This window comes from Alosa alosa, chromosome 5 (assembly GCF_017589495.1).
Source record: "Alosa alosa isolate M-15738 ecotype Scorff River chromosome 5, AALO_Geno_1.1, whole genome shotgun sequence".
Taxonomy (NCBI): Eukaryota; Metazoa; Chordata; class Actinopteri; order Clupeiformes; family Clupeidae; genus Alosa; species Alosa alosa.
The window spans coordinates 33615859-33643358 of record NC_063193.1 but is presented as its reverse complement, the minus strand read 5'-3'; the positions used below and the strand labels follow the sequence as shown (position 1 = coordinate 33643358).

At 46.4% G+C, this 27500-nt stretch overlaps 2 protein-coding genes across 3 annotated transcripts in view; one reads left to right on the top strand and one right to left on the bottom strand.

The window, feature by feature from the left end:
- Positions 1-11692: 11692 nt before the first annotated feature.
- LOC125294392 (proline rich transmembrane protein 1B) lies at positions 11693-20462 on the top strand. 2 transcript variants are annotated; one of them, XM_048243079.1, is made up of 5 exons: positions 11693-11721; positions 13057-13227; positions 16354-17156; positions 17639-17767; positions 19566-20462. In XM_048243079.1, exons 2-5 carry the CDS (start codon positions 13218-13220, stop codon positions 19710-19712), a joined length of 1089 nt encoding a protein of 362 aa, XP_048099036.1. In that variant the 5' UTR covers positions 11693-11721; positions 13057-13217; the 3' UTR covers positions 19713-20462. The 2 variants fall into 2 exon arrangements, with proteins under 2 accessions (XP_048099036.1, XP_048099034.1); XM_048243077.1 differs by lacking the exon at positions 11693-11721 and having other exon boundaries at positions 13030-13227.
- Positions 20463-23491: 3029 nt separating this feature from the next.
- Positions 23492-27500, bottom strand: part of sh3glb2a (SH3-domain GRB2-like endophilin B2a) — a 23615-nt gene continuing 19606 nt past the window's right edge. Inside the window, exons 6-10 of the mRNA XM_048243080.1 lie at positions 26979-27106; positions 26542-26642; positions 25351-25365; positions 24235-24430; positions 23492-23741 (exon numbers count right to left, since the gene is read on the bottom strand). Of these exons, the coding sequence (XP_048099037.1) occupies positions 23634-23741; positions 24235-24430; positions 25351-25365; positions 26542-26642; positions 26979-27106 (548 nt within the window). The 3' untranslated portion in view covers positions 23492-23633. The remainder of the gene's footprint in view (positions 23742-24234; positions 24431-25350; positions 25366-26541; positions 26643-26978; positions 27107-27500) is intronic.

Genomic DNA, 27500 nt, shown 5'->3' with positions numbered 1-27500 from the left:
AACAGCTTTGTGGGCATGACTAATTCCAGGATTCAAAGCATCTCCAAAGTGTGTCACAACAAAAGTGGTAATGGACAACTAGAAATTCCAAACACACACACTTACATGAGCACAATCAGCACACACACACATGAATCAATAGAATCAGTTACAGTGTTTGCCTATTGCTTACACACTTAGCAGAATTTGTCTCATTATGTCAAAACTCTACGCACAGCCAAATAAGACATAGCACTTGGAGATAAACAACTCACATCTATGCCAAAATAAAACACTGCAATCAAAACTCAACAATCCATTCTAAAAATGCATTTATTGCAACAAAAAAAACCATACACACATGCACCATTTGAGTTTCTCTTTCAAATCAACAGCAACACACTAATGCGCTTTATATAAAACACTGCTGTCTTTGTGTTTCTATTGTTATTGTAATTTTCTCAAGTGTTTTCTCAATGATAACAGGAGTTTTCACTTTTCAACAAAGTGTCTAATTTAAGAAACCGTGTGTAGTGTTTCACAATAAGTGTGCAAAGCAGAATGGTTACACCGTGTTTAAAGTACGCTACAAGAAGTTTAGGTATTGAGGCTTTGGTCTAAGCATTCGATTTTAGTGTGTAAGCAATGGGCAAAAACTGTAATTAATGTACATATCCATGGTTTGGCTCCAGGTCGTAGTGATTAATAAATAATGTACACATCTATGGAAGCCTATCAAGACAGGTGTTTAGATCCAGTCCTTAGTGATTTATCTAATGTACACATGGAAGCCTATGCATAGAGTGTTTTGGATCTAGTCCATAGTGATTTATATGATGTCCATACAGTATGTGTGTGTGTGTGTGTGTGTGTGGACGGAGTGGCACACACACACACATCCCTTCACGCTGCTCGGGAGTGACTCACTCCGTATTGATCTCCTCTGGGGCCCCCTCCTCCTTAAGGGGGATTAGGGATCGCTTGAGAGGGTCTGAATGCACCCCGAGGGTCGGCGCTCATTTATCTGGTCAGCCATTCACAAGTCCAGGACCATGAGGCCATGCTGTTATGGCAATACGACTGGAAAGATGGTGCATTTCAGGCCAAGTATTCGTTTTGAAGAGCTGAAGTTGACGTTCTGTTCTTCTCTATGGTACCGTGTTTCCTTTTAATGTTTTTAGCTCACGCACAGATACTCATGTACTGAGTGGAAATTCAAAGATTCTAGAGTGCTACGCTTAAAGATCTTTTAATGTTCTTAGCTCACGCACAGATACTCATGTACTGAGTGGAATCCAAAGATTCTAGAGTGCTACGCTTAAAGATCTTTGATGGAATCATTCAACAGTGACTACACACAGACACATGTGCTCAGACAGTCCCACACATGTGCACTCTCAAAAACATACAGTACACACACACACGCCCTCAACCACATGTACTGGCACACACACTGGCGCACACACACACACACACACACACACACACACCTCGCATTCCCCTCCACATTCACATACCTGACTGGCCTCCTCTGGGAATTCAGCTCCACCTCTCCAACAGTAGGGGAGTTTTTGAAGGGCTCATTCCTCAGAGACCCCCCTCCACACACACACACACACACACACACACACACATGCTGGTAGATTTATAGAGGCCTGTGGTCCCCTGCCCTCTGCCCAGTGTGTGTGTGTAATCCTTTTCCCAGAGTTCCACTTCATTCAGCAGATATGGCACCACTCCACCTTTTTATGTGAGTCATACACACACACACACACATACACACACAAATACATACACACACACAGACACACACACACACTCACACATACACTCTCTCTCTCTCTCGCTCTCACACATCTCACACACACACACACACACACACACACACACACACACACACACACACACATATATATATATATATACTCTCTCTCTCATCTCTATATTATATACACACACACACACACACACACACACACACACACACACACACACATATATATAAGCATATACTCTCTCTCTCTCTCGCTCTCACACACACACACACACACACACACACACATATATATACATATACCTCTCTCTCTCTATCACTCTCTCTCCTCTCTCTCTCACCTCTCCCTCTCTCTCTCTATCACCTCTCTCTCTCCCTCTCTCTCTAGGTCACTCTCTATCACTTCTCTCTCTCTCTCTATCACTCACTCTGTCTCACGTGTTTCTTCCTTTATTTCCATTTCAAAGCAGAGGCCTTCAGACACAAAGACCCTTCTCTAGAATACCCCCACCCCTCTCTTCTCTAGAATACCCCACCCCTCTCTTCTCTAGAATACCCCCACCCCTCTTTCCTCTAGAATACCCACCTCTCTCTAGAATACCCCCAACCCCTCCTCAAACCTTCTAGAATAATTCCCACCTCTTCTAGAATAATTCCCCCACCCCTCTCAAACCTTCTCTAGAATACCCCCACCCCTCTCTTCTCTAGAATACCCCCACCCCTCTCAAACCTTCTCTAGAATACCCCCACCCCTCTCTCTAGAATACCCCCACCCCTCTCAAACCTCTCTAGAATTCCCCACCTCTTCTAGAATTTCTACCCTCCCAAACCTTCTCTAGAATACCCCACCCCTCCTAAAACCTTCTAGAATACCCCACCCCTCTTCTAGAATACCCCACCCTCCTCAAACCTTCTAGAATACCTCACCCCTTCTCTAGAATACCCCACCCTCCTCAAACCTTCTAGAATACATCTCTTTCTAGAATATTCCACCCCTTCAAACCTTTCTAGAATACTCCATCTCAACCTTGGGAGTCATCTCTAGAATACCCCCACCCTTCAAACCCGAGAGTGCTGGTCACTCTAGAATACTCCCCATTCCTCCTCAAACCTGAGCAGTGCTGGTCACCTAGAATACCCCCCACCCCTTCAAACCTGAGCAAAGGGTCACTCTCTAGAATCCCCACCCCTCTTCAAACCCGAGCAAAGGGTCACTCTCTAGATCACTCCTCATCTCAAACCTGGAGTTGGGTCACTTCAGAATTACCTCCCACCCCTCACTTCTACCCCCCACCCCTTCCTTCTCTAGAATCCCCACCCTTCAAACCTGAGTAAAGGGTCACTTAGAATACTTACCCTCTCAAACCTTTCTAGAATACTCATCTCTCTTCAACCTTTCTAGAATACTCCCACCCTTCAACCTGAGCAAAGTCACTTCTCTAGGAATATCCCCCATCCCCTTCAAACCTTCTAGAATACCCCCATCTCTCTCAAACCTTTCTAGAATACTCCCCACCCAACCTGAGCAGTTGGTCACTCTAGGGATACCCCCACCCCTTCAACCTTCTCTAGAATACCCCCACCTCTCTCAAACCTTCTCTAGAATACCCCCACCCCTCCTCAAACCTGAGCAAAGGGCTCACTTAGAAGAATACCCCACCCCTCTCAAACCTGAGCAAAGGGTCACTTCTCCAGAATACCCCACCCCTTCCTCAAACCTGAGCAAAGGGTCACTCTTAGAATACCCTCCCACCCCTCCAAACCTGAGCAAGGGTCACTTAGAATACCCCCACCCCTTCTCAAACCTGAGCAAAGGGTCACTCTAGAATACCCCACCCCCTCACAACCTGAGCAGGTCACTGGTCCAGGAATACCCCCCACCTCACCTCTAGAATACCCCCACCCCTCTCTTCTAGGATCACCCCCCACCCTCAAACCCGAGCAGGGGCATCACTCTCTCTAGAATACCCCCACCCCTCTCAAACCTTCTCTAGAATACCCCCACCCCTCTCAAACCTTCTCTAGAATACCCCCACCCCTCAAACCTGAGCAAGGGTCACTAGAATAGAATACCCCACCCTCTCAACCTTTCTAGAATACTCCCACCCCTTCAAACCCTTTCTCTAGAATACCCCCACCCTCTCAACCCGAGCAAAGGGTCACTCCCAGAACACCCCCACCCTCTCAAACCTTCCCAGAATACCCCACCCCTTCCTCAAACCTCTCTAGAATACCCCCCAATTCCTCCTCAAACCCGAGCAAAGGGTCACTCCCAGAATAATACCCCACCCCTCAAACCTGAGCAAAGGGTCACTTCTCTAGAATACCCCCACCCCTCTCAACCTGAGTTAAGGGTCATTTCTAGGGAATACTCCCTCTTACCCCTCTCAACCTGAGCAAAGGGGACTCTCTAGAATCACCCCCACCCCTCTCAAACCTTCTCTAGAATACCCCCACCCCTCTCAAACCTGAGCAAAGGGTCACTTCTCTAGAATACCCCCACCCCTCTCAAACCTGAGCAAAGGGTCACTTCTCTAGAATACCCCCACCCCTCTCAAACCTGAGCAAAGGGTCACTTCTCTAGAATACCCCCACCCCTCTCAAACCTGAGAGAAAGGACAGAATACTACCCCCACCCCTCTCAAACCTGAGCAAAGGGTCATCTCTAGAATACCCCACCCTCTCAAACCCGAGCAAAGGGTCACCTCTAGAATACCCCTCCACCCTCCAAGCAAACCCGAGTTGTGGGTCACTCTCCAGAATACCCCACCCCCCTCAAACCCGAGCAAAGGGCTCCACTCTCCAGAATACCCCCCCAATCCTCCAAACCCGAGCAAAGGGTCACTTCTAGAATACCCCCACCCCTCAAACCCTGAGCAAAGGGTCACCTCTCCCAGAATACCCCACCCCTCTCAAACCCGAGCAAAGGGTCACTTCAGAATCACCCCCACCCTCCTCAAACCTGAGCAAAGGACACTCTCTAGAATACCCCCCACCCTCAAACCCGAGCAAAGGGCTCACTTCCTCTAGAATCCCCACCCCCTCTCAAACCTGAGCAAAGGGACACTTCTCTAGAATACCCCCACCCCTCTCAAACCTGAGCAAAGGGTCACCTCTAGAATAATTTCCCCAATCTCCTCCAAACCTGAGAGCAAAGGGTCACTTCTCTAGAATACCCCACCCCTCAAACCCGAGCAGTTGGCACTTCAGGAATACCCCCACCCCTCAAACCTGAGCAAAGGGTCACTTCTCTAGAATACCCCCACCCCTCTCAAACCTGAGCAAAGGGTCACTTCTCTAGAATACCCCCACCCCTTCAAACCTGAGCAAAGGTCACTCTAGAATACTCCCCACCCTCAACCCGAGTTACCCCCCCCACCCCACTCAAACCCGAGCAAAGGGTCACTCTCTAGAATACTCCCACCCCTTCAAACCTGAGCAAAGGGTCACTTTCTAGAATCCCCCACCCCAAACCCGAGCAAAGGGTCACTTCTCTAGAATACCCCCACCCCTCTCAAACCTGAGCAAAGGGTCACTTCTCTAGAATACCCCCACCCCTCTCAAACCTGAGCAAAGGGTCACTTCTCTAGAATACCCCCACCCCTCAAACCTGAGCAAACCCGGGAGAATACCCCCACCCCTCTCAAACCTGAGCAAAGGGTCACTTCTCTAGAATACCCCCACCCCTCTCAAACCTGAGCAAAGAGGGTATGTGTCTGGGTACCACCCCCCTCAATATCCCCATCACCTACACAGGGAGGGTAAGAGGGCTGTGTTTGGGTACTACAAAACCATCTGCCCCTGTACTTCTCTAAATACCCCAAATACCCCCTACACCCATGTTTGAGTTCGGAAAAACCCCACCAACACCACCACCACCTCCCCCTCCAGTTTTATCAAGTTTACAGTCAAACTTGATAAGATTGCAAAAAGCATTGCTACTGATGAAATCCTTCCTGTCAACCTTTAATTCAACCTTATGTAGTATGTTTAAAAGGACGCGTAAGTGAAACCTCCACCTCCACCACCCCCAGCATCTAGGCACAACACCCTCTGCACCAGTGATGGGTAAAGGAGCTGTTGTTGGAGATGCACACCCCAGTTTACATCCCCTCTAGCCAGTCTCCTAGTGGGGCAGTGGGGGCTGCTGCTAGCTACCCCCCATACCCACCCAGCCCAGCCTAGTGGTGAAGTCACCACTGGGAGACAGAACACGGCTAATCTGATTAGCTCAAAACACCAGACATGATTTAGCAGAGCTATCCTGCCATCCAAGAACAACAACAGCCCTCTCCCCTCCCCTCCCTCCCCTCCCCTCCCTCCCCTCTCAGCGCTGTCAGAGCCTCGGGCAGAGAGCGAAGGAGGTGGAGAGATGAGAGGGGCTGAGGAGGCCTGCAGGAAATAACAAGGGAGAGAGAGAGATAGAGAGAGAGAGAGAGAGAGAGAGAGAGAGAGAGAGAGATAAAGGAGGAAGGGATGAGGGGATGCACTCCTCCACAGAGATGGAACTTTGGGACTGAGTGGTATCAGTCTTACTTACTCACTCTCTTATTCATTTGGCTGAAGCTTTTATGTAAAGCAACTTATATATTATATACATCAATTATATACATCAACTTATATACATCAACTACTACAACTTATATACACCAGCTTATATACATCAATTACTACAAGGGCCAGTGTCCCCAGACCAACTTATATACATCAATTACTACAATACATCAACTACTACACTATACATCAACTACTACAACTTATATACATCAACTATTACACTATACATCAACTACTACACTATACATACTACAATGGCCAGTGTCCCAGGAGCAGCTCAGGATGAAGGGCACAGCGGTGACCTCAACCTTTCCTCAGTCCACTGCTGTGCTTCCAGTGTGAGTTGGTTCTGCTACGCTCAGTCCACTGCTGTGCTTCCAATGTGAGCTGGTTCTGCTACGCTCAGTCCACTGCTGTGCTTCCAGTGTAAGCTGGTTCTGTTACGCTCAGTCCACTGCTGTGCTTCCAGTGTGAGCTGATTCTGTTACGGAGGCACATCAGACTGCAGATCTGAGGTCACTCTACTGCTGTACTCTCAGTAGGAACCATCCACATACTGGACTAGCAGGTTCTGTTATAGTTACGAGCTGGACTAGGATGGACCAGTCCCTTATATGGGCCCTCAGGAGCCCGGTGGCACTCAAAGTCTCTTCTTGTTACAAAGAGAGTTCCCTTTCCCTGCCCAGTTGCTGTCTTAGTGCTGCTGCTGCATGAGGGTTCAGACTCGGGGGTCTCTAAAGCATGTTGAGACTAATTCAGTCGTTACTGGTGCTAGGAGTCATGTTGTGCTTACATCATGAAGATACTTGTTTCTTTATCTGCTGGACATTCAGAGATATTTGACATTGACATCTGACATGTGAGATGTTGTTCTGGAACACGGACATCTCTTGCAACATAGTAGCAAACCCTCTATTCCAATTTTGGCTTACTATATTACAGATGACCTGTAAAGTGTTGCTTTTTTGATACGTGCACTTTTCCACTCTAAGATAAGCTGACAAAAGACAGTGTTTGGAAGCAACCTTGTTTACAGAAGAGGTATTCCAGCAGAGATGTCCAAGCATGTGTTCTATTATTAGTTGGAACTGCTTTGAACTGTTAGTACCTCTCTTGCCTTATTCAGCATTTCCTAGATGATAATGAACTGGATACATCTGGCCTGGTTCTTCTCCAAAGTAAGATGTCCTGGCATGACATTAAGCTAGAATAAAAGTCAGAGAGCCATCATGACAATTACCAAATCACTGGCCAGTGGAGCTGTCCTGATGTCTGTGACATGTGCTATACAGTAACATGGTTATGAGATGGTTATGCAGTCTTGTGAAGCAGCAGCCGTGGCCTACTGGTTAGCGCTTCGGACTTGTAACCGGAGGGTTGCCGGTTCGAACCCCGACCAGTAGGCACGGCTGAAGTGACCTTGAGCAAGGCACCTAACCCCTCACTGCTCGCCAAGTGCCGCTGTTGTTGCAGGCAGCTCACTGCGCCGGGATTAGTGTGTGCTTCACCGCGCTGTGTGTGTTTCACTAATTCACGGATTGGGATAAATGCAGAGACCAAATTTCCCTCATGGGATCAAAAGAGTATATACTTATACTTAGTATGACTGTGTTTTTAAAACTGCCCCCAGAGTGGCACCCAAGCTTCTCCGGCTAGCCCAGCTGCCCTGCGTGTGTGATACATGTCAGGCCTGCTGTGTCCAGATAAGTAATCGTGTTAAAGGTCATTCACAGAGTCAGTCAGATGTGTCTCCTGAGTGTCATTGTCTGCAGGGGGTAAAGGAGTCGGGAGGAGCCGATCAGGAGCGGCTAATGCTAACGCTAGCCTAGCGCTGTCAATCCAGAGGAGTGGGGAAAGCTTTAGACAGAGACCTGAGAGTCTCTCTAATCGGCTTCTCAGCAGCTCAAGCAGCTTAGAGAAGAGAGACTGAAACAGCACAGCCACACTGCTATACCCCACTGATGTAGCAGCACTGCTATACCCCACTGCACAGCCACACTGCTATACCCCACAGCACAGCCACACTGCTATACCCCACAGCACAGCCACACTGCTATACCCCACAGCACAGCCACACTGCTATACCCCACTGCACAGCCACACTGCTATACCCCACTGCACAGCCACACTGCTATACCCCACTGATGTAGCAGCACTGCTATACCCCACAGCACAGCCACACTGCTATACCACACTGCTATACCCCACTGCACAGCCACACTGCTATACCCCACTGATGCAGCAGCACTGCTATACCCCACTGTAGTAGCAGTGTGCACTGTACCCCACTGTAGTAGCAGTGTGCACTATACCCCACTGAAGTAGCAGTGTGCACTATACCCCACTGAAGTAGCGGGATCAGATGGAGGGGACTGTTCGGACACAATGGGATGCTCTGTCCAGAAATGAAACAAACTTTCTCTCTAACTCTCTCTCTTTAACCCTGACCTAATTCCTTTATGAACATTTGGGTGTGAAACTGACTTTGACATTTGTGTCACATGTTTTTTTAAACTTTATCATTCTCTTTTGTTGTCTTTTTTGTTTAAAAAATAGCATTCTTCCATCCTGACACAAAAACTCAGCATGGCAGAGTTCATTTTTGGTCTACATAGAAGCCTCAAGCAGGGCACTTGTTCATTGATGGTCCCATGCAGTAATCCTCCGTGGGGCCATGCCACATTAATAACACCTGCCCTGCCCTGCCCTGGACATCAGATGCACAGGCTCTTCCTGAGCTGTCCAGGGATGTGAGTGTGTAGAATATCATGAATAATTAATCACATGATTCATCAGCTCTTATAATGTTTAGTTTTTACTTCTTCTGTTCTGAGCTGTTCTGTGCTGTTCTGAGCTGTTCTGTGCTGTTCTGAGCTGTTCTGTGAGTGTAGAATGTAGAAGAGCTTTACATCGTCCTCCAGGGAGCCCTCATCTTCAACACGGACATGAGCAGAGTTTCTGGGTTGGGTTGACCCTCACCCTCACCCCTAGCCCTAACCCAAACCCTAACCTTCACCCTCACTCCTAGCCCTAACCCAAATCCTAACCCTCACCATCAAACCTAACCCTAACCCAAACCCTAACGCTCACCCTCACCATAAACCTAGCCCTAACCCAAACCCTCACCATAAACCTAGCCTCAACCCAAACCCAAGGGAGAAGTTGCAGCCTGTAATGATAAATGCTTTGTTTTACCCATTTGCCCATTTGATAAGCCTTTCTCCCAAATCCACACATCCATTTGAACAAATTAGTAAACCACACAGGTGCCAGGTCCAGCAGCAGCGTAGCCCCACTGACGGCCATGCGTGTGTTAAGCAGCGTACAGTAGCCCCCCTGATGGCCATGCGTGTGTTAAGCAGTGTACAGTAGCCCCTCTGATAGCCATGCGTGTGATCAGCAGCGTAGCCCCTCTGATAGCCATGTGTGGGTTAAGCAGCGTAGCCCCCCTGATGGCCATGCGTGTGTTAAGCAGTGTACAGTAGCCCCCTGATGGCCATGTGTGTGTTAAGCAGCGTACAGTAGCCCCCTGATAGCCATGTGTGTGTTAAGCAGCGTACAGTAGCCCCCTGATGGCCATGTGTTTGTTAAGCAGCGTACAGTAGTCCCCCTGATGGCCATGTGTGTGTTAAGCAGCGTACAATAGCCCCTCTGATAGCCATGTGTGTGTTAAGCAGCGTAGCCCCTCTGATAGCCATGTGTGTGTTAAGCAGCGTAGCCCCTCTGATAGCCATGTGTGTGTTCAGCAGCGTAGCCCCTCTTATGGCCATGTGTGTGTTAAGCAGCATAGGCCTCTGATAGCCATGGGTGTTTTAAGCAGCGTAGCCCCCTGATGGCCATGCGTGTGTTCAGCAGCGTAGCCCCTCTTATGGCCATGCGTGATTGGCTAAGAGTGCGAGTCCTCCACCCCTCCCACTGCATCAATGAACCTTCACTCTTTCTGCCTCTCACTAGAGTAGTACAGTAAGCAGCTTGCCAGCTCCAATCTGCCCCTCTATGCGCTGACCTTAATGTCTCTGGTAATCTCAGTGAGAGCCCAGTATTCAGGTAGGACAGGGGCCTGGCTGGCAGGGCTTGACCCTGCACTGTGTAGTAGTAGCGCAGCATAGACAACGCGTGCCCACCTCAGCTTGACCCCGACACAGCAACGCGTGCCCACCTCATCTTGACCCCGACGCAGAACAGCATGCCCACCTTAGCTTGACCCTGCAGCGAGTCACACAGCATAGGTACGGCATGCCCATCTTACCCTGGACCTGTAGAAAGTGGCACAGTGTAGGTACGGCATGCCCACCTCGGCCTTAGGCCACCACAGGGCGACCTCCCCAAACACTGCAAACTAATAAAAGGGATTGAAGAGGACTGAGGGAACTTATCTTAGAGACCGCCCTACACACACACACACACACACACACACACAGACACACACACACAAATCACATATTTGTAAGCTCTTCCAAAGCACCATGGAATCCTCAAGCAGGAAGCAGACAGGAAGCAGACAGGAAGTTATCTGTACTGCTTCACGGGGGAGGGAGATTTCTAGGTAAAAATCATAAAGGTGCATCATGGCGTCGCCTGAGGTGCTGTCTATGGAACATGAGAACATTATGTGCAGGCGAGCGGGCTATATTGCATTTGTTTGAGGATATACTGCGTATTACTGTAGCTCAGATGGCATCTCAGCCTAGTACAGTTAAAGGGACACCAGGCAAGCCTGATGCTTTTTCTCTCTCTTAAAACTCCCCTCGCGGGTCTGAAGCACTTTTCCTTTTCTTTGCGTCTTCCGTCAAGGGTTTTCACTGCTTCTTCGCCGGCTCTGCCATTATACACACGTTTGCAACAATCTCTAGCGTTTAGTTAGCCTCCCTCTGTGCTGTAAACTGATCCTGCTTCGGTCGGCGGGTAGGATACACCGAACTTGCAAGTGGGATATTCTTCCTACAGGCAGTAGGGTCGGGCGAGAGAGCCTTCATTCGCCCCGTAATGAGTCATTTAACCATATACCGACTTACGAAGATGATTAATTAACACGAAAACGTTGCCTGGTGTCCCTTTAAACCTCTATGAGTTATGCAGGTGCCTTCCTATCAGTCTTGAGAACAAACCAATGTTCTATTTTCATTAGAGTATTTCCATTATATAAGTAAGTTTAGTAATTAGTCATTTTGTGCATTCGGCCATAATATATATCACATTGAGATGGCAGAATCCCCTCCCACCCCTACCTCTCACACAGGTATGTGCTGTCTGTAGGTTACAAACAGGTGTTCTTTTATCCAATAGAGCTCACACAAGCAGAGAGGACTACAGGTACAAGCAGAGAGGACTACAGGGGAATGAGTGACAGGCAGCATCATGTCTGGTGGTTTCAGTGCAGCCAAGACAATGTTGACTACAAACAATATACAGTAAGTGCTAGTGTGTGTGTGTGTGTGCGTGTGTGTGCAAACAACATGAATAAAATAAGTAGTTAAACAGAAATACAAATAAGTGAGGTTTGAGGACTGCTTTTGATCATACTAGTAATGCTTTAAGTGAACATTTTTAAGAGAGACAAATAACTCCCGCTTCTTTACCTAAGCCCTCGTCTCTCAATTGTTCTTTGCTCTCCCTCTAGTGGTCATCAGAAAACATTTCACCATTGCACTGAAGTAGAGAATGTGTATTTGCTATGGTAGATTTTATTAAATCAATAAAAATCTACATGCATCTAAATCACAGCTACATGGAAACATTCAAAATAAACCAAAAAGCAAACTAAATTCAACACATCAAATCTGAGAGTACACACCCACTCTCTCTCTCTCACACACACAGAGAGAGTTTGCTAGTGTCCCATTTTGTCCCAGCCTCCACCCCCCTCAGTATTGGGATGGCCACACTATCAGTAGGCCCCGAGGTGACGGCCAGCCGTTGGCTCCAAGTTAACCTGTAACGTGTGCATGGCCGCCGTCACCAGTACTGACAGTATTGCCACAGCAACACTACATTTCATTGTTACATTTCATTGTAGTATTGCCACGGCAGTACTAGTTGTCATACCTGCATCACCTAAGATTACACTCAGTAAGCAAACTGCTGCTGTGCAGCACGAATAGCTTTTCATCATGACTTGGTGAACAGAGCTTTTCCTTTAGTTTTTTCCCGATGCATTCTACTGACTGAGGCGTGTGCCATGGTCAGCCTGTAACCTGTGTGTCCACTGCATATATATCCATTGAGATGTATGCTGTGAAATATAACATGCTTGACTTGTCTGGACAGCCTAAGGGACGGCAGTAGAGCGAAGAACACCAACACAATCATGCACTGTACAGTATTGCAGATAGACAAAGCACATTTTGGATCACAGTCATGTCCTTTACACACAAACACTGATAACACAGGCACATCACACACACACACACATACACACCATACACACACACAAATGCACACACACACACACACACACACAAATGCACACACACACACACACACACACACACACACACACACACACACATACACACACACACACACACACACACACACACACACACACACACACACACACACACACACACAGTGAGAGAGAGGCAGAGAGACACACGTACAGGGGAAGGCTTGTCAATTATTAAACAAACATGATACTACCCTGTGTTTGTGAGAGAGTGTGTGAGAGAGAGAAAGAGAGAGAGAGAGAGAGAGAGAGAGAGAGAGAGAGAGGAAAGAGGATCACCCAAGTGCGGTCGTTATTTCAGCTCGCGGCATGAGAAGCTCCTAAACCACTTCTCATGATCTCTGTCTCGATGGAACTCTCCTTCTCCTGCCGTTCCAGTTGGACGTTCTCCTGATGAGCGTCTGACCCCTGGGAACGTTGATCTTCGACCCCCAGCTCTGGTCTGCAGACAGTTCTACCCTCATGGACCCTGGTAAGGCCTGGTCGTCCCTCTTTCTGACCTTCAGTCAGGCCTCCACACAGGAGCACACAGACTGCTTATCTCCTCTCTCCACATAAACGCTCAAAGTGGAAAAAACTGTCTGATCTGATCTGACTGGAAACGAATATTATAATATATTTCAGACAACAAACAAGGCAGTTGTTTCATTTGACTGGTTGGTGTTTTTATTTGTAAACTGAATATATCATTTGGTGAAGATGGCTCTCAGGAAATGTTGAACAGAACTAAAAGCATGATTACGCAATACTTTTGGATTGAAATGCAGTGAAGGTCCAGCTTCACTCAAATAGGTGAATTGTCACAGTTCAGTCTAGAATCTCTGGCATGTTGGACAAACATTCACAGCTTGGCCTCATAACTAGTGATGACTGAACTCTCTGTTAGAATGCACTACTGCTTATATGTGTTTTATATAGTTTCCATGCCATTTGTTTTTGTACTGGGATCAGTGTATCAGTGTCAGCGCGCGTCTGTGTGTGCAGGTTCATTAAGTTTCTTTCTCTGGCAATGTGCCACAGACAGAGTGGTGATGCACCGACACACACACACACACACACACTACCACCACCACCACACACTAGGGCATGTTAGAGAGTGATACTCAATAACTGCTGAATTAAACAAGCCAACTTACCAAAGTTTCCAAATTAAAAGTAGGTCAATGCCCACAGCTCTATCCACCACACAACTCTAAATCAGCTCCATCTAAATCTGCTCCATCTACCACACAACTCTAAATCAGCTCCATCTAAATCAGCTCCATCTACCACACAACTCTAGAGCAACTCCATCTACCACACAACTCTGCATCAGCTCCATCTAAATCAGCTCCATCTACCACACAACTCTGCATCAGCTCCATCTAAATCAGCTCCATCTACCACACAACTCTAAAACAGCTCCATCTACCACACAACTCAGCTCCATCAATCTCCATCTAAAACTCTAAAACAGCTCCATCTACCACACACAACTCTAAAACAGCTCCATCTAAATCACACCATCTACCAAATCAGCTCCATCTAACATCTAAATCAGCTCCATCTAAATCAGCTCCATCTACCACACAACTCTAAATCAGCTCCATCTAAATCAGCTCCATCTACCACACAACTCTAAAACAGCTCCATCTACCACACAACTCTAGAGCAACTCCATCTACCACACAACTCTAAATCAGCTCTAAAACAGCTCCATCTATGTTTCTCCACCTGGATCAGAAGCAGTGCTACCACGTATCCTCTACCAAAGATAAAATAAAAGATATCTGGATGACTTCAGGTTAACCACTAAGGTATTCTTTTGGGAGGGAACTGGGTGGATGAGGTGGCTGGTAATTAAATTTGGATTAAGGTTGGATGTGAATTTGCAGCACACAAACACCTACATGTACACCTACAAACACACACCTCTACCTCTCTCGTCCAACACACACATACACTTACACCTACAAACACACACACCTGCACTTCTCTGGTATCCAATAGGATAGGTAGCCAGAAAGGGTGTGAGGATACTTTGTGTTTTTAATTCCATTTATAATTCAGACAGGAAATGCATCTCAACATCCACTGTTGCCTGAACACTGAAACTTTCACTGACTCCCCATGACTCTCTCTCTCTCTCTCTCTCTCTCTCTTTCTCTCAATTCAATTCAAAGTTGCTTTGGTAACAGTTGGGAACTGTATTGGAAGTGTTGCTCTCTCTCTCTCTTTATCTCACACACACTGTGGTATTCTCAATACAAGAATGTTGATTATATTATTTTGGAGGATTTGTACACAGATTACTGATTGGCAATTAATTGTAGAGGAGGTCTCTTGTTGGTTAATGCTGATAATAGGCACTCTGTCCGGATAATCAGTGGTAAGTTGCTGTATGTTAAATAAAGATAATCTGTGTTTCATGAATCTACCTGTGTACTTTCAGTTGTTTACTTAAAGGGGCCCTATATGCCGTTTTGGCCATCTCCTCTTCGCTGTTTTATCGCTTTTTGCTTTCAGTTTTCTCTGTGGAGCTCCCCTACAGCTTCTCCTCGCTCGGTCAGTCTGCCGTTTCCTCTTTCCCTGTTCCTCCGACAACGGTTTACTCACTTTCTGCTTCTGCTCCCTGGCTCTGCCATGACGAATGGCTGAGAATCTCCATCGCTACCTTGTTCTAGCAGGTGCCTGGCGTGTTATGTGTGTAGTGCCGTAAAGCAATTTGTTACATCGCAAGACCGCAAGACTTTCTGACTCTGAGGCTGGCGAAGTTGCAAGGCTGGTTTTCCCGCTCACAGTCTCTAGGGCTGTTAGAGCTTTCATTTGTAACAGATGAGAAAAGTTTGGATTGCCTTGGGCGCCACCATTCACCCCAGAAAAAGTCATATAACCATTCCAATGACTCCGAAGCTGTTAAGTTAAGGTCAATTAAGCTAAAAAACGCTTTAATTTGTAACAGATGAGAAAAGTTTGGATTGCCTTGAGCGTTTGGATTGATTTCAATCATTATAATTTATTTTCTATTTAGATTACCTTTATTCACACTCACTTTGTATAGCTAAAACATTCTGATTCTAAAAAAAATAAAATATATTTTATGAGGTCATACAGTATTCTAAATGTATATTATGGACCCTTTCAAGAGAGTTCCATTATCAGCATCATAGTTGGCCCCACAAGACTTCCTTTTTAACATTCCATATGTTATCTTAATGCAGAGGAAGTAGATTGGGGCCCAAATAGAACGTTCAAGCATTGTTTTTGTTTACCTTGTGGAAAGGGTCTATATGAGGTCATACAGCATTCTAAATGTATATATTATATGAGGTCATACAGTATTCTACAGTAAATGTGTCTTTTCTCTCTTTATCTGTCTCTATCTTTTTCTTTTCTCTACCATCTCTCTCCTCCATCTTCTCCTCCATCTTCTCTCTCTCCTCCATCCTCCTCCATCTTCTCTCCCTCTCCTCCATCTTTTCTCTCTCTCCTCCATCTTTTCTCTCTCCTCCATTTTCTCTCTCTCCCTCTCCTCCATCTTCTCTCTCTCTCCTCTATCTTCTCTCTCTACCATCTTTTCTCTCTATCTGTCTCTCCATCTTTTCTCTCCTACCTCCAGACCCCACACCACCCCCTGCGGCTCCTGGCCCCCTCCTGGGGGTGGGATCTGCCCCTCAGGGGGTAATAGAACCTGAGGACTTCCTGCGCTCCAGGCCCCACCTAAACCCAAGCCCACGCCCCTGCCCAGCTCACGAGTCCGAGCACGTCCAGACGGCCTGCCCTGTCCTCGACACAGACAGCATCCAGACATCAGGAACTGCAAACGACTCGGAGAGTCTCCGAACGGCTCACAGCATGATTGACTCGGAGAGTCTCCGAACGGCTCACAGCATGAACGACTCGGAGAATCAGAGAGCGGTCCATAGCCTCACTGACACAGATAGTTTCCAGGTGGCTCATGCCCTGACCGACGCTGACAGTCTCCATCACGTCCACCGACCCTATGACACTGAGAGCAACCTGACCAATCAGCTCACTTACGACAGCGCCAGCAACCAGACCATCAACCCCTCCTCAGACACCGACAGCAACCAGACCATACACCCACCCTATCCCCCGCCCTATCCTCCGCACACACACACACACACACACACACACCTCCCTGACAGGCGGCTCGTGGACGATTGCGTTGCGGGGGGGTCGCAGGGCGATGCCCCTACCACCATCCACGCCCCAGACCTCCCACACGCCTCCGAAGACCCGCCACCCTACAGCCCCCCCGACCCAAAGCTGACATACCTCATCTACCCCCCACCCCACTACTCCGGCCAGGCCGTGATGGCCTGCCAGCCCCCCCCGAACTCCCCCGGCTTCTTCCAGCCCCAGTTCATGCCTTCGGCCAGCTACCCGCCCTACGCCATCGTAAGTCAGACCGCTCTGCTGTACACACTGCTGCCAGGACTAGTCAATGCAATGCATATGTTATCATTATTTGGTTATTTCTTTAGTTTCAATATTTCATAATGTCAAAAGAACAAAAACACCAAGAAATTTTATGTTTTATGCCATTAGAACCATATTACTCCAACATATATAAAATATAGAACCATATTAGGCTACTCCAACATATATAGAACCATATTACTCCAACATATATACAATATAGAACCATATTGCTCCAACATATATATAATAGGCTATAGCCTTCACTAACCCACACAATACTGTGATACAGATCCTCTATTTATTCAACTATTAATGTTCTATTACAAGCATACTTAAATAAATGAAACCCACACACAAACATGCTGGAATACTCTATGGACCAGCTTTGTCTGAAGCCTGAAGCTTCACCCGGCTGAGAGCAGACCTTGCTGACCATCATATGTGTTTCCCTTATGTAGTACATGAATGGGTCATCCCTGGGGGAGGACCAGCCCCCCCTCCCTAAAGACTACCTGGTGGAGTCGCTGCTGGTCACCATCTTCTGCTGCCTGATGAGCGGACTGGTCGCCCTCATGTACTCCTACGAGGTGGGCACAGTTAGCTATGTATACTAATACGAGGTGGGCACAGTTAGCTACTCTATATTAATACGAGGTGGGCACAGTTAGCTACTCTGTACTCATATGAGGTGGGCACAGTTAGCTATGTATACTAATACGAGGTGGGCACAGTTAGCTATGTATACTAATACGAGGTGGGCACAGTTAGCTACTCTATACTCCTATGAGGTGGGCACAGTTAGCTACTCTATACTCCAATGAGGTGGACACAGTTAGCTATGTATACTCAAACGAGGTGGGCACAATTAGCTATGTATACTAATACGAGGTGGGCATAGTTAGCTATGTATACTAATACAAGTATAAGTATAGGATCCCGTGACAGCTCTGCATTTATCCCAATCTGTATATTAATGCACAGTGTACACACAGTGAGGTGAAGCACACACTAATCCGGTGGGCACAGTTTCGGGGAAGCAGTGAGCTTAGGTGCCTTGCTCATTCACCCTATGAGGTGGGCACAGTTCCCAAGCTAACCAGTATAATTCAATGAGGTGGACACAGTTAGCTATGTATACTAAAACGAGGTGGGCACAGTTAGCTATGTATACTAATACAAGGTGCATACAGTTAGCTATGTATACTAATACGAGGTGGGCACAGTTAGCTATTGTATATTAATACGAGGTGGGCACAGTTAGCTACTCTATACTCCCATGAGGTGGGCACAGTTAGCTATGTATACTAATACGAGGTGAGCACAGTTAGCTATTGTATATTAATACGAGGTGGGCACAGTTAGCTATGTATACTCATACGAGGTGGGCACAGTTAGCTGCTGTATACTCCTATGAGGTGGGCACAGTTAGCTATGTATACGCAAACGAGGTGGGCACAGTTAGCTATGTATACTCATACGAGGTGAGCACAGTTGGCTGCTGTATATTAATATGAGGTGGGCACAGTTAGCTACTCTATACTCCTATGAAGTGGGCACAGTATACTCATACGAGGTGGGCACAGTTAGCTATGTATACTTACTCATACGAGGTGGGCACAGTTAGCTATGTATACTTACTCATACGAGGTGGGCACAGTTAGCTACTGTATATTAATAAGAGGTGGGCACAGTTAGCTATGTATACTAATACGAGATGGGCACAGTTTTCTATATATATATTCCTATGAGGTGGGCACAGTTAGCTATGTATACTAATACGAGGTGGGCACAGTTAGCACTGTATACTCCTATGAGGTGGGCACAGTTAGCTACTCTATACTCATACGAGGTGGGCACAGTTAGCTACTCTATTCTACTCACAATGACCTCTGACTCTACAAGGATAGGTCACATTGTAAGAGCTAGTGAGTCATTTACAAACGAGAACCAAAACAATAAGATTGACGCAGCTTCTCTGTTTGGACCCCTAATGAGGATCGAAAAGACTGCTGCAGAGACAGATTGGTTGGTTGATTTACTGTGGTGAAAGTCCAGGCCAGCTGATAGATAATTAACCAGTGGGTCTCACATAATGTCCTCCTGTGTGTGTGTCCCTCCTGTAACTCTCCCTCCCTCCTCTCTCTCTCCCCCACTCTATTCCTCCCTCCCTCTCCCCCACTCCATCCCTCCATCTCTTTCTCTGCCCCTCCATCCCTCCCTCTCTCTCCCCCACTCTATTCCTCCCTCCTTCTCTCTCTCCCCCCACTCCCTCGGTCCATCCCTCCTTCTCTCTCTCTGCCCCTCCATCCATCCCTCCCTCCCTCCCTCCATCCCTCCCTCCATCTCCCTCCCTCTCTCTCTCTCCCCCACTCTCTCCACCTGTAGACACGGGCAGCCCTGGCGCGCGGTGACATCAGAGGCGGTGAGCGGGCGTCTCAGAAGGCTCGTTTGCTGGTGATGTTCAGCCTCATGTTTGGTGTGTTTGTGTGCGTGGGCTGGATCATATATGCGGTCATTGCTCTCTGTGTGTAGGAGATATCCACTATTTATTTGTTTTGTTATTTACGCCATATATTGCTGGGTAAGACAGCCTACAACAGTCTTGGAATCTTGAAGACTTGGTTGAATAATTTCAAACATTACCACTGCAAAAAAATGGAATAATGCACTCAACACCTTAGACTGGGGTAATGGATTTAAAGTTTTTAAATCAAGAACAGCACTCAACAGGTCTTTCCAAATGTTTTAAACAGCTCACGGATGTTTCGGGCCAGACGCCCTTCTTCAGAGTGTATTGGCTATTCTATTGCTGACCAGCGTATAATGAATAAGCTAATGTGTGTAAAGATTGCCTTCGGTGCTTAACTAGCACCACTGCCTTAAAATATAACTTATGTAAGACATAAACTATTACCATTGCCTTAATATATAACTGTAAATGTAAGACCTAAACCTCACGACACCGACGTGTTCAAGGTGCTTTCTAGGCAGAAATGTGCATGTGTGTTCATTTGGGAACATGTCTGTTAAACAATTATGTAAATAATATTACTACATAGTAAGCACTTTCAAAATCAGAAAATGTGTAAAAACATAAACTTGCTCTTCAGTGGTTGACATATATTGTATAATATGATGGTTTGCCTTCTGCAGATAAAAAAAACAAATGTAAATCATAATATGTATCAATAAAGCTTATTTTATTACATTCCAGTAAGCTTTCATTCAATCAGCATGGCTTTAGGAACAGGCAATAAATACAAAGGAAATCAAGGCAGAGAGACCGACATCAACCAACAGGGGGCGATACCGCAGCTGTAGTACAGACCTAGACAGTGGCTCTTGGTGTCTATGTGAGCGTGTGTGTGTGTGTGTGTGTGTGTGTGTGTGTGTGTGTGTGTGTGTGTGTGTGTCACTGAAGTGTGTGTCAGTTTCAGTGCTTTGGTCTGTGGACATCCAAAGTCTCAAACAGAAGAAATAAAGTTTAACAAACATCAACACAAAGCTGCAAAACAAAGGCCCCCTTCAGGCAGACAGTACAGACACAATCAAAGTGCTCCATTCATCTTAGCGTGCTATGCTAGCACGCTGTGTAAAACGACATAGAGAAAGACGCTGGAAAACACACATACTCCACCACCAGGCAGACCGCAGGGGTGCTGTGTGCATGGCCATGACATCACTGTGTGTGTTATAAACAGTACATAATACACGCCTCAACAGGTGGCAGTACACTCACATGCATGCGTGTGTGTGTGTGCGTGTGTGCGTGTGTGTGCATGCGTCTGTAGGTTGATTGTTATTTCTGCTTTTAAGAGTCCAACAGGCTCTATAGTGTTATTACAGGGAGTCAGCAACACGGCAGGCAGACAGGGCTTTCAAACGGAACCAACACAAGGCAGAGCAGAGGAGAGACTTGTAGCGCATTTAATCACGTAAACATGGCGGCACATGGAATGTGGCGGCATCAAATTTAATTTTAAAAAAACAACATGGCTCACAGATACACATAGCAGTTCATCAAGCATGTTTGGAGTATTTAAAGATATATTATCAAATCATGACCTGTGGCAGTTCAGACATGGACCTTGATCCAGACCGACCTCAGCCCTCACCTGGGTTACAGTCCTGCATGCTGACATTGCAGAGCATTTTACCGTCCAGCAGGTGTGTGTTTTTCCTACTTTTAGAGTCAATGGATATTTTGTTGAGAGTGCAGCATCTGCTTGGCGTGGAAGAGCATCTGTGTATTGTTGTATGTAACGCAGGTGAAAGCATCAGCTAGATGAATAAATGTACAGTAAATGTAAAGTCATTGGCTAATTCTTGTGCCAGTCAAAGGGCTGTTGATGTCCAAATTGGAGTGAGGGAGCAAGAGACCAATAAAGCAGCAGAAAATTGTAACGGGGCGGACTAAGGGAGCAGGAGACCAATCAAGCAGCAGATAATGTAACGGAGGCGGGACTTAGGGAGCAGGAGACCAATAAAGCAGCAGAGAATGTAACGGAGGCGGGGTTTATCTTGTGACTGGGACCTTTGGTGGAGTGTTGTAAGGCAGCACAGCCCACAAGCTGGGTCCTAAAATAAAGTGTGTGTGTGTGTGTGTGTGTGTGTGTGTGTGTGTGTGTGAGTGTAAATACAATTTTTATTTTGTGTTTTCTGTAGTAAGAATTGCATGTTTAATTATGTGTTTATTTTTTTTGTATGGTTGAAAGTGACACAGAAAGTAGAGAAAAAGAGAGAAAGAGAGAAAGAGAGAGGGAGAGGGAGAATGTCATGTGTCAGCAAACAGTAGGAGAGGAAGGTCATGTGTCATTGAACACTGACCTTTGACCTTCCCTACTGCTGAGCTGGCATGAGGCATCTGAGGGACACAGGAAGTGTTTGTGAGAGGCACGGAGCAGGGACAGGAAGGACATGAGCTAGCCGCGGACGCTACCGCTACTGAGGGCAGCAGTGGCCAGTCATGCAGTCCGTCCACTGATTAGGCAGACGAGTATTCTTGGTAGTGTTCTTGGGATGTTTATTTGGTTTTCTCTCAGTTGTTGTATATCAACTGTATGTCAGCTTTTTAATGCATGCTGTCAGAATCAGAGGAAAAAAATATTAAGGAGAAGAAACTTTGTGTGTGTGTGTGTGTGTGTGTGTGTGTGTGTGTGTGTGTGTGTGTGTGTGTGTGTGTGTGTGTGTGTGTGTGTGTGTGTGTGCGTTGTGTGTATGTATATGTGTGTGTGTGTGTGTGTGCACGTGTGTGTGTACATATGCCTGTGTGTGTGTGTATGTAATGGAGGGTCCAGAATAATCCTAGTGACACTAAGAAACAGGGGTTGGTGACACATATTGTGCGTGTGGTGTTAAATAAACGGGTGGCACATATAAAGCAAGATGGCACCAGCTGTAGCTCCGCACGTGGAAATAGAAACATGTTGAGTGCTGAGACCCATGAGTTGAGCGCTGAGACCCATGAGTTGAGCGCTGAGACCCATGACTGGGGAGCGCTGAGACCCATGAGTTGAGCGCTGAGACCCATGACTGGGGAGCGCTGAGACCCATGAGTTGAGTGCTGAGACCCATGAGTTGAGCGCTGAGACCCATGACTGGGGAGCGCTGAGACCCATGAGTTGAGTGCTGAGACCCATGAGTTGAGCGCTGAGACCCATTACTGGGGAGCGCTGAGACCCATGACTGGGGAGCGCTGAGGCCCATGAGTTGAGCGCTGAGACCCATGACTGGGGAGCGCTGAGACCCATAAGTTGAGCGCTGAGACCCATGACTGGGGAGCTGAGACCTATGAGTTGAGCTGAGACCCATGACTGGGGAGGCTTGAGACCCATGAGTTGAGCTGAGACCCATGACTGGGGGAGCGCTGAGACCTATGAGTTGAGCGCTGAGACCCATGACTGGGGAGCGCTGAGACCCATGAGTTGAGCGCTGAGACCCATGACTGGGGAGCGCTGAGACCCATGAGTTGAGCGCTGAGACCCATGACTGGGGAGCGCTGAGACCCATGAGGAAGCTGCAGGGCTCTCAGTGCAGAATGTAAACTCTCAGGGTTCGCTTGGCTTGGCTTCATTTGACCTGACAATTCTTCATTAGAGGTCAACATGGAGTGTGTGAGTATGCGTGTGTGTGCAAGTGTGTATGTGTGTGTTTGTAAGCATGTATGTGTATGTGTGTGTGTGTGTGTGTGTGTGTATGGGTGTGTGCGTGTGTGTGTGTGTGCGTGTGTGTGCGTGTGTCAATGGACTATGTACTTCTTAATTAGTCTGTAAAAGTGTACTCAAATAAATTTGTGATTTGTGTAGTGTGTGTGTGTGTGTGTGTGTGTGTGTGTGTGCGTGTGTGTCCGCATGCATGCATGCGTCTGTGTGTGTGCATATGTGTGTGTGTGTGAATGTTTGTGTGAGTATGACGTGTGTGTGTGTGCGTAGATAGCTGATGACCTTTAACCTCTTAGCTCAGCAGTTCAAGGTACGTGACGGGCACTTTCCCTTTCTGGTTTCCCCTCTCTCCAACCAGCCAATCAGAGTCCATGCCTGGCACCGTGTACACTGTGATGAGCTGGAACACAGCAGAGAGCAAACAAGCTTTTTACCGAAACAATCTTTATGTACGCAAACAAGCTTTATTTACCAAAACAATCTTTATGTATGCAAACAATCTTTATTTACAAAAACAATCTTTATTTACCAAAACAATCTTTATGTACGCAAACCATCTTTATTTACAAAAACAGTCTTTATGTACACAAACAATCTTTATTTACAAAAACAATCTTTATGTACTCAAACAATCTTTGTTTACATTGCAAAACTACACAAGAACCTAAAGCCTCAATATTATTCACTTTTATTTACATTTAAAAAACTACATCCTGTTAGGACTTAGTGGGCTGATACTTCCCATGCACCTGTATTGAGCTCTCACTCACCACTCGACTAAGTCATTCAACTAAAAGTAATGTGTATATATATATTATTACTTTTTTAAAAAGTCATGTAAATAAAATTATATGTGAGTCGATGAAAAATCTGAGGAGTAGGGGGTGTGTCACCTCATCGGCCAGCAGGGACATCTCGCTGGTGTCGGCGGCGTCGTAGTCGTACAGCACCTTGGCCTTGCGTGTGCCACTGGCCGGCGGCTGGACCTCCTCGATCTGGAGCACGTCTGTCTCGGACGCCGTGGGACTGGACGCAGATGCCACTGGGTCCGGGGAGGAGCCAGGGTTCCTCCCGAAGGAGCTGGAGAACCTGAGGAGAGAGTGGACCGTCCAATCACTCCATTAGTCTTCCTCTCTATTCTTTTCCGTTTGCTTGTACCATGATGTATATTTCTTTCCCTCATGGCTATCATGTAAGTGTGAGGCTTCAGTGAAGCAATATGGAAGTCCATTTTTTCTGATTGTGTTCACCCAGATCTAGAAACATTTAAACCAATCTACAAATGTTTCTCTTACTCTTTTCTTTCAGGTGCATCTCACCTCGGACAACAGATATAAAAAAACAATTCGGCCACATTTACAATTAGTTTATTAATGTGCAATGTCCATGTCAAATAAACCTTAGATAAAATAAATAAATATGTTGTCAAATAAACCTTAGCTAAAAAAATAAATATGTTGTCAAATAAACCTCAGATAAAATAAATAAATATGTTGTCAAATAAACCTTAGATAAAATAAATAAATGTTGTCAAATAAACCTTAGATAAAATAAATAAATATGTTGTCAAATAAACCTCAGATAAAATAAATAAATATGTTGTCAAATAAACCTTAGATAAAATAAATAAATATATGTTAAAGCTGCTGAACAGAGGTTCTGCTGATGAGAAATGTACATTTTAAATGTAAATGTAAAATGTAAATGTAAGAAATCTGGGGAATAAATGGTGAAATAATGGCTGCACTATATAGGTTTTGCTTTGACATTTTATATTGGAATTTGATTAAAAACAATAACAGCAATTGGTAATTATGTTTATCACTGATGATTTCTATCTACTGTAGCTTTCTATATCAGGATCTTAAGAGTGAATGAAAAGTGTCCTGTTCTGTTGTTCTGATGATAAAGATGATTTTGTTGATGATGATGATGCCTGTGTTTTTATCCAGTTAGCAGCTTGGATTTGCCTTTTGTGAAAAAATGTGTTTCTGGCATTCAGTACTTACGCATCCGCATGAGAGCTATGAGCAGGGGAGGAATTTGAGAGCAAAGTTAGGGAGGTCAGAAGCAGACATGGACACAGTAAGGGAGGTCACAGGAGGTCAAGCGCACAGTTAGGAATGTCACAGGGAGTCACACGCACAGTTAGGAATGTCGCAGGGAGTCACGCGCACAGTTAGGATGGTCACAGGAGGTCACACGCACAGTTAGGAATGTCGCAGGGAGTAACACGCACAGTTACGAAGGTCACAGGAAGTCACACACCCAGTTAGGAATGTCGCAGGGAGTCACACGCACAGTTACGAAGGTCACAGGAAGTCACACACCCAGTTAGGAATGTCGCAGGGAGTCATACGCACAGTTAGGATGGTCACAGGAGGTCACACACACAGTTAGGAATGTCGCAGGGAGTCAGACGCACATTTACAAAGGTCACAGGAAGTCACACACCCAGTTAGGAATGTCGCAGGGAGTCACGTGCACAGTTAGGAAGGTCACAGGGAGTCACACGCACAGTTAGGAAGGTCACAGGGAGTCACACGCACAGTTAGGGAAGTCGCATAGCAGCTCACTCTGGAACGAGTCCAGTCAATGTCAGGGACAGATCAGGGCTAAATCAAGGCTAGATCAGGGCCACATCAGGGACAGATCAGGGCTAAATCAAGGCTAGATCAGGGCCACATCAGGGCTAAATCAAGGCTAAATCAAGGCTGGATCAGGGCCACATCAGGGCCACATCAGGGCTAAATCAAGGCTAGATCAGGGCCACATCACGGCTAAACAAGGCTAGATCAGGGCCACATCAGGGCTAAATCAAGGCTAGATCAGGGACAGATCAGGGCTAAATCAAGGCTAGATCAGGGCCAGAACAGGACTTTAATTAGTTCCAAAGCCAGCTGTCATCAGGGTTACTGAGTGAGTAGAAAGGAGTCAAAGAAAAACACATCACCCAATCTCTAGGGAGTCACAGTTTACAGGTAACACATTTTGGATAAGGAGGCACAGCTACAGGTAACATACCCAATCCTAATCGGGTTTTGGTGCATAAGAAGCATACCCTAATCGGGGTTTGGTGCATAAGAAGCAGGTGGGGGTTTGGTGCATAAGCATAAGAAGCAGGCGGTGCGTCAGAAGGGAACCGGGGGGGAGGGAACCGGGGGGAACCGGGGTGGTTGGGGGGGGGGTGGTTGTCCTACCTGCCCAGCTCCTTTTGCAGGTCCTGCATGACGCGGTGGCACTGGTTGTAGTAGGCCGTCTGGGCCTCCACAAACTCATGCAAGCAGCGCAGGTGGTTCACCTGACAGACCAGACATGCAGAGCAGAAAAATTTAACTCCTACAGGGACACACTGAAATATACACCACTACTCTAACCCATTCTGTGAGTTCAGGTGTCAGAGTATCTCCCCTGTTGGTCCACTGGTAGAGCAAGGTGCCATCAACACTAATGCAATGGGCATGATACCAAGGGAGCATATACAAAAGGGTCCCAAAACATAACAAATATAATAGAAAATATAGATATAATATAAAAATAACAAAATATTTATATAAGAAGAAACAGGTCTTCAAAAGAGTAACGGTTTGAAACAGTTTGTACTCAGTGAGGCAGGTGTGCTGTGTTCCAAACTCACATGTGTACTACTGATTCCCTCCAGCAGGAGGCGTGTCACCTCTGCTTGTCTGTCAAACTCCGTCTGGGCCACACGTAGCTCATGCTCGGCCTGGGACAGAGACAGAGCAAAATGACTCGACAAAAATCCTACTAAACCTGTCCCACTTCACTTGCCATACCCTTTCCATCTCACTGAAATATGTCCCAAGGTGTCCCTGGGGGTCATGTCGTACTCACTTTGTCCACCTCCTCAGTCCACAGCTGAGAGAGCCCATGGCCGCACGGGAAGGGAAAGAGAGACACATTCTGATGTCACAATGGAGACAAACATTCACTAAGGACAACATCATAATGGATTACTATGCATTCTTTATGATGTCACAATGGTTATACACACAAAAACAAACACATTCCGATAACATAAAAATTAGTAAAGGTGTTCTCAGGTTAGAATATTACAGTCATCACAGTAGAATACCAATAATGTGTTATTGTGACAAAACAGAGGTCAAGTGAACACATACAGCTTTGGAAAAAATGA